The sequence below is a fragment of the Papilio xuthus genome, unplaced genomic scaffold, assembly GCF_000836235.2.
Source record: "Papilio xuthus unplaced genomic scaffold, Pxut_1.1 DF827789.1, whole genome shotgun sequence".
NCBI lineage: Eukaryota > Metazoa > Arthropoda > Insecta > Lepidoptera > Papilionidae > Papilio > Papilio xuthus.
Genome location: NW_013530860.1, coordinates 2,108,374 through 2,116,670, shown reverse-complemented (window position 1 = coordinate 2,116,670; position 8,297 = coordinate 2,108,374). Strand labels below are relative to the sequence as shown.

The 8,297-nt window shown below is 32.2% G+C and overlaps 1 protein-coding gene across 1 annotated transcript; it reads right to left on the bottom strand.

The window, feature by feature from the left end:
* Nucleotides 1–761: 761 nt before the first annotated feature.
* MET1 (methoprene-tolerant protein 1) lies at nucleotides 762–8,207 on the bottom strand. Its single transcript, XM_013308872.1, has one exon. It carries the CDS (start codon nucleotides 7,897–7,899, stop codon nucleotides 6,355–6,357), a length of 1,545 nt encoding a protein of 514 aa, XP_013164326.1. The 5' UTR covers nucleotides 7,900–8,207; the 3' UTR covers nucleotides 762–6,354.
* Nucleotides 8,208–8,297: the final 90 nt, after the last annotated feature.

Genomic DNA, 8,297 nt, shown 5'->3' with positions numbered 1-8,297 from the left:
ACATAAAAATAAAATTTGTAAATACTAAGTCACGACTGTTACTGCGCAGTAAATATTATAGTGCTAGGTAATATTATACTCTAGGTGCAAAGAAAATTATTATAGATACTCTTTGGTTAATTCATTGTTGAACTTAGGCTCTTGGTAGCCCGAACCAGCATTGTACGGTGTTTTCTTTGAGGAGCGCCTACAGGGGTAGCGCCCCATTGTGGGCGCACTGAGTGGCCCTATTCTCTGGCTGGTCAGTGGGGCGTCGCAGTGGCAGTATAGGTAGCGACTACATGATCAACACGAATTAACAATTTTACAAGTGTACAGATTCGCTCCGCCATCTTAAAAATCTTCTTTTTTTACCATGATCTCAACAAACTGGTAGCGCGAGACTAGCGATGACAACAAAGAATAAAAATAATGTTGGCGAAGCGTAACTGTGTTTCGTACACAAACAGACACTATGAGATCGTATTGCATAAGACGCTTTCTGATTAAAATCGCCGGGTTTCGAAGATTTACGTTGCCTAGTGTACGAAAGGCCTTAGGATTCCATAGATCTCTACAAATACATAGACTCTTCCGACCATATCTAGTGAATACACGCGATTCTTTTTTCTAATTTCATCAACAATAAAAAAACAAAGAAAAAAAAAACAAAAAAATTGTGCACAAATCAAAGTTTTTGTGGACAGTCTTTTTGCAATGGGAAATCTAGAGAAACTTACTTTTTTAATAAAACTTAGGTTTTTGAATAAAACAATTTTGTATTATTTTCCATTTTATTATACATCAATATAATATCATTGCAACGTACAATTGTAGCCCATTGAACTACAGAGATTGTAAAAAAAAATTGTGTTTAATAACACACACTAAACTCTTACATCAAATACCTATGTTTAAATTAAACATTCGTTCCACGCCTTTAAAATCGACGATAATATTTTACAATTTCATTGACATTGAGATATAATCGTCACAACCTTACTTTACTACTTTATCCCACAACAAATGTAAAGTCATTCATATTAAGTAAGGGTTTACATATAATTAATTGAGAATTAAGCAATACATTAGATCATCAAGTTTTAAAATTCCTATTTGAAGTTTTGGCCTTTAGGAATATGCCACCACACGAAAAAATCGCCATATAAAAAAATACAGACTGGACCCTTTGAACGTAAAGATAAAATAGTTCCACAATAATGTTATTATTAAGCCACAAATAGTTAGCCATAAAATAAATCGAGTTCTAAAACATAAAAATTACCGTAACATTTACCTAATCTTAACAATTGTAATGTTTAAATTTTTCTAATTTCAATGCTCTGCGCAATTATAATCAAACATAATGCAACAATAACAATAGGACGTACTACTTTATATAATTAAAATGAAATTTATAATAGCAGTCTTTGTCAATTTAAAGGGGAGTCTGTATAGTAACCAACTGGCAACATTAGCTATTAGTATTAACACTAAGGCTGTATCTACACAAGTTATAATTATAAGTTTATAATGACTACGTGAATTCGATTCAATATGGCTTCGTATATTTGATATCGATTGGTTTTTAACAACCATCAAAACGATTCGTAAAGGAAGCAGCATTTTAACAATGGTAAAAGCAAGCAACAACATGTGATGCATGACTGGGCCGGTCAATTCCACGACCACACTGAAGGCATACGTAAAGTGGAATAAACTCCATTTTACGTATGCCTTCAGTGTGTGCGTGGGAAGGTCTAATTTTCCTTTTTTGTTTACCCTTTTCTTATAAGGAAAACATGGAAAGGGAAGGTGGATTTGACGAGAACGGGCCGCTTAGGAAGGAAAAAAAATCTCGTTCTGTGCGTCTGTGTACTTTTCGTACTATAGTTGTAATGAATGTTTTCTTCTTTTATGCCTTTTATATGCCCATGTAGGTTTTACATATTTTCATAGAGAACTAACCGCGATGAAAGCGCCTCTCTCATCTGGCCAGATATTGTTTGGTAAATAAAACATAACATATTATATCTACAAAAATTACATTCGAGATGAGCCAAATAGAAAGTGACATTAAACTTTTGTAACACAACCAAAGTAAAATAACAATTCACATAAACTAACAGCAATCATATAATTTTTATACTAAAATATTGCCATATAAACTAATAACGAATTTACCAATGTACAAAAAAATGAAATGATATTGTCGCATCATAAATGTTTTAAAGCAACTGTTTTAGATTTCGAATGCAGTAACGATCCAAATTATTTATTACAATGATTCTTATTCATTAATGCATCACAAACTATAAATAAAGATAACATCGAAAAGCTACATCAATAAAGCAGAACACTTAATTCTATAAACATTTAATATAATTTTCAAGCACAGTCTATATACATAGATACGGCACAATAAAAATCTTACACGTCATATTAATTTTCCCAACTTCTTTTTTAATAAATCTGCACACAAAACCGATCCGGAGAATTGTGATTCAAATTATTATGTACTTTCTGATTACATAGATTTATTTTATTATACAAAAGTCCAAGAGTAATGGTAAATAATAATTTTACATATTTATTAGTAATTTAAATGCCGTTAGTTTTGATATTTGCCAGAAAAAAAGGTTAGAAACAGTTTAGAATTTAATGTTCCTTTTCATATTTTATAGTTTAGAATAAATATGTTCAGCAAAGATAATTAATGAAAAAATTATGTCAATCCGATAAATGGGACATGTCTGTGTAAGCTTCCCTTTTGTATAATACATACTGACGAATTCAGAACCTCATTTATAAAATCCTATAAAATGTGATAGAAATCAATCAATAAAAATCGCCTATAAAATTCTAGACAATTATTCGTCGATTAGTGTAAGTGTCATTAAGATCAGTTACGCGTTAACAAAACAATGTTCTTTCAGTGTTTTCACATCTTGAAATAATATTTCAAGTTGTTATATAAATCAAGATTATATTGATAAGTTTAGAGAAATTACTGTCGCATTAAGACTATATTATTTTGTCTTGATATAGATAACTTTCTCTCTTTCCTACACTAGTAATAGTTACCCTGTGGAGTAAACTGCTACCACGATATGTCCTTTCTAGACAATCTCCAACCCCTTTTTCAATTGAACACGCCATATTACACAGAAGTTTAATATCTAAATTTACCATTAATTTTAACAGTAAGAAGTTTAAATCGGTATTTTAACGCCCTTATTCAGTGAAGTGGCGCAAACTTAATTGAATATTTATCGAATCGTAGACTGTTTAAATTCCAATTCCTAAACATCGAATTTTAACCGAACAAAATATTGTTACTATTCTTATATATTTTGTACATAATTTATGAATAAAACTTACCATACATTATAAACAAGATAAACGGACAAACTGGACGTAGAAAAAAAAATCTACTAAAACAATTTTTAAAAAAATGTTTTTTAAACATGGCAACTCACTATAAATTATAATGCACGCGCGTCTAATTTAAAAAATAAAACATTGGTTGATATCTGAAAAAGTGAATGTTATATGTTTGGGTGTAAACTGAACGTTAAGTAAGCGTTGCCATTATGGAATTCCCAAAACGTTTCGTGAATCACGCACAATAGCCGACCTACCGCAATAGACGGCGGCAGCGCCGGCGGATAGCTAAGGCAGTGATTATCGAGGTAACAGCCGAGTATGGGCCGCCGCGCCGCCGCCGCACCGCGCGACTCCTAACGGTGGTATTAGCACACGTACAAATAGTATACACTATCATAGATAACTTGTTTTTGCGTATGTAACATACATTTAAATATTAAACCATGAATTGTTGTTTATTAAGTTTATTACCGGCAACTCGTCTATCCAATTCACCTAATTTCATTTCAGGTGACTCGCCTAGTCTCTAATTTCAAACATCTATTTTCCGAGTTCGTCAATAATTTAATGCATAATAATTTGCATATCTTTCTCTTTCACCATCAAAGTATTGATTTCAAATTCATTGCTACAAACTAAACTCAAAATCGTTCTTTAATTTGATGTTTAATTAACAAGGATATGAGCAACTATATGTCTCTAACATGGCACCGGGTATAAAACTTTGATGACAGCAACTTTTCAATTAATCGATAATATTTAAAATACCAAAGTTTGGATGGCTGGACAGTTGTTGCTACGTTTTTCCAAAACGGCTTAATGGATCTCGATAAAATTTGGCACAGATGTAGAACATGTCTGATAGAACACATAGGCTTCTTACTAAGTTTTTGGGCAAAATCTAGTATTTACATATAAAATAAATGAATAACAAGTGTATGTTATCCATAAAACACTAAGATAAGCTTTTGGCACACAAATAGGACATTTTATTAGCAATAATTTAAATGAAAACTTTCAATCCTAATTACTGGACCCAGCGATAAAATACGAGTATATTAAATCTGCCAACATATTCTCTAACATTTAAAAAAAAATACAGACATATGTACTTTAATTCCAAAAAATTTCAAATTATTTTAAAGTGAATTATTTGTAATTGTAAAAGAAAGTTCATTAATTTTCATGCATAGTTAAATGGAACTAATAAAGATTAAGTTCTTGACCATAATTTACAGATACATATATGTACGACCATCAATACAATGCAACTACAAATGTAAAACATCACAAGTAATTACACTCCAAGCAATCTTATGTAGTTAAACATGATAGTTTGTCCAAGTAGAGTAGTGAGGAATATAATTATATTACTAACATAAGTATTTAATATGATAATTATCTGTTTACCCACTTCACTGACTTAATTTTGTCCTATAATTTAATTCTGGCTACTGACTGGTCTTGATTGGCTGGGATCAACAATTTTCTGATTAAACACATACACCTATTCTTTGTAAGATATAATAGTGAAGTTGTAAGATACTTTTTTAATATAAGTAGAAAGTTTGACCAAGAGATACTAATAAATTGTTAATGTGATTTTTTAAGACTATTGATTACCTTTTATTCATACATTTTTCAAATATAGATAGAATAAAACTTAAATGAAGTCTATTTTATATCAACTTACATCCTTTTTTTACCTTAATTGTATTTTCTGTATGCTGTACCGTTTCATAAAAGCCTGCTACTGTGTTGGGTACATAATATTTAAACAAATGAAGATTAAGTTCTTAAGCATTAATGCCACTGACTGCAACTGGATGTAACATAGTTTATATATTTAATTTTCAGCTATTGAAGATGCAGGAGAAATTTGAACTGGAAATAAGCTTGCAGATGACCAACAGGCAACTAATGCAGTTGATGTATTAATTGCCATAAAAAGATGGCAATATAAAAAAGATTGTGGAGTCTTGGTCATTCACCTAAAGGATTTTAATCTGGCATTAAGGTTTGCCTATAAAATATTATCTGGACATTATAATAAAATAATTTTGTAGTCATCATTCAATAATGAGAAATTGATACCATCTTTACCAAAACATTATTAGATTTTTTAAAGTTTGTTGCCATATGGCTCAACATTAGCTATTAAATGAACAGTCTGTTTATTTTGTGTTAGTTGGATATCAATTAAAAAATATAAAATTAAAATGTATTTAATTAATTCAAGCAAAGCCCTTAGGCTAAAACCAGTTATAAGCAGAAATAAGGCAATAACAAGAATCTGTATGCTGCTAGCAATTTATTAATATCCCCTGAATAACTGACTTCGAAAAACATTTAATAACCTTGCAACTGGTCATTTTTATTGTGAATTTATTTTACACAATCTACAGTAGAAAAATACTCTTTAAGTCAGTATTATGTAAATTACTTTAAAAAAAAATACCACAGTTTTCAGACTTACATTCCATTCTGGCAAAAAACACTACACATCCTCATAATTATAATCATCAAAGGATGGATAAAGTGGTTTGTACATTTTATGACATCTGTGTTTCTATAAATTGTACAATACAAAGTTGAATTAGAAAAATGGACCCTCACATGTGCTAGGGAATAACACCACATAAAATAATTGCTGAGAATTGCACATACATTTAATAATTCATTCAACATCCTATAAAATATGTAACCTAGCTAAAATTAGAGTACATTATAATTGTTGGTCTAAAGCATTCATATAAAAACAAATTGTCCCTCTCATATGCTTTCAAAAAACTGAGACAACATGTTTTTGCATTAATGTTGTACAAACCAATGATAATGTGCAGCACATACTTTGTAGTTGCCAATACATAGTTCAAAAAAGGACACATATAAGAACACAACATGCAACACCCATTGTCTTTCCTATTTCATATAGTTTAAGATACACAAATTACAACATAAACTTAGTGTAAACTTTATACAATAAAATTAACTGTGTCTTTTCAGTACTTCCAAATCATCAGGATCAGATTTTTTTCTTTTTCTTGTATCAAACCTTATACCGGTCTCCTGGACGACCTTCTCACTATTTTTAATAGCAGATATGATATTCTCTTTTGAAGGTGGAACTAATTTTAATTCATCAATATTCTCACTGGCCGGGGGCTCCACAAGATGCATTACAATGCGCTCCAAGTGCTTTGGGTGTTCCACAGGGGCCTCATCAACACATGACACTCTCTCACTCTGATTCTCCATATCAACAATAACAGAATATTTTCTCTTCATTTCCTCCATCATCTTCCGCCCATATTCTTGGCTGATGACTCTATTGATACAAACAAAACTTTGCACCTTTTTAGTATTTGGATCTATTTCTAAAAATCCTCGTGTTCTCATATAAATGAAATGACCTGAACGAGTAATGAGTCTGTAATAGGACTCGCCGTATTCCCTGCTTTGATCATACATTTGTCGTAGGACACATATCACCCAACGCACATCATCTTTATGCATAAAGATAAAAGCAGATGTGCCTGTTACCTCTTCTGTCATGTAACCAGCGGCAAGAGATATACTTTGATCACATTCCACAATGCGACCATCAATCAAATGCCTGGTCTTGTACTCAGAATATGCAGTAGGTGATACCAAACATACTGGCCTCACATTGGAAAGTACATGTACCATTCCAATAAATACAAAATCATTTCCGCTGGAGGAAAATGTGCGATTATGCCTAACTCTCTGCCTTCTGATTATTTGTTTATCTTGAACTCCATTAGCTGTTGCTTTGTCTGAACGTCTGTGTGTACCATTAATATGGCACTGTTCATATCTTGGCAGGTCAGACTTGGCTCCTGCTCTCAAGAATCGAATTTTAAAATTGTGATGCTGTTTCAGTAAATTATCATCAAACCCAGATTGCAGTTCTGGCGGATATATGTGGAATCTCAAGATATCCTTGTCCTCATTGTGTACATACTTGTAAATGTCTTGTCCTAATAAGTCTATATGACAATATCCCAGTTTCTCTTGAATATTAGGAGAAACTATAAAGATTCGACCACGGCAAGTTACAGCAATCATAAAGCCACCAAAGAGATCAAAATACTTCATAACAGCTGAAGACCATGTTTCAAGGTGATCACATTTAATAGTGTCCCCAAAAACATGTTCATTTCGAAGCTTGTCAGCTGCTAATCTAAGAATGCTGGTTTTGTCTAATTTTCTTTGTGTAGGTATGATATCATTGAGAAGAGAATGAATAGACTCAATTTCTGCTTTATATTGGCTTCTGCGGTGTTTCTCTGCTATTATACGCGATTCCCGGTCGCTCGCCTTTGCCAATGGCATTTCTGGTGAACGAGAATCCGAAGAGGAATCAGTACAATTTCCAGTACCATGCGCGGACGCATGTACAGCGAAATTTTGAGGAGGCGACACAGCTGCCATTGCAAATTCAGGACCTACCTGACTAGTTACTGGCGAATGCATTGCTAGTCGAGCATTCGTTGAGCCAGGAGAGGTCATTTTGAATTATAACACAATTTTATTCAACACTATAATGTCCTTGTTTATGTCTCGTTCATTACAATCAGCTCATAACTTATCACACTGATCACCGAAGTAAACTTTTCTGCATTGTTTAAGCGTTTTTAAATAATGTTTGGGTTTAACAAAATTCTATTCGTTCATGTAATGATAAATCGTTATTTTTTTACACTTCATAGTGATTACAAATACTTTAAAGTAATAAATTCTTTTCCGCAGCTACAACACACACGAAACGGACCGAACCGAACTGTTGTGAAATGTGAAGTTGTCAGAAATTGTGAAGGAAACACAGAGGAGCTATTTCCATGGAAGGAAATATAAGCATAAATCCAAAGAGTATGTACGGCTTACCATAGATTGCATTTTTTTTTAAA

Coding starts and splice junctions, on each gene's coding strand:
- MET1 (XM_013308872.1), bottom strand. CDS start 7,899: ATGACCTCTCCTGGCTCAACGAATGCTCGACTAGCAATGCATTCGCCA.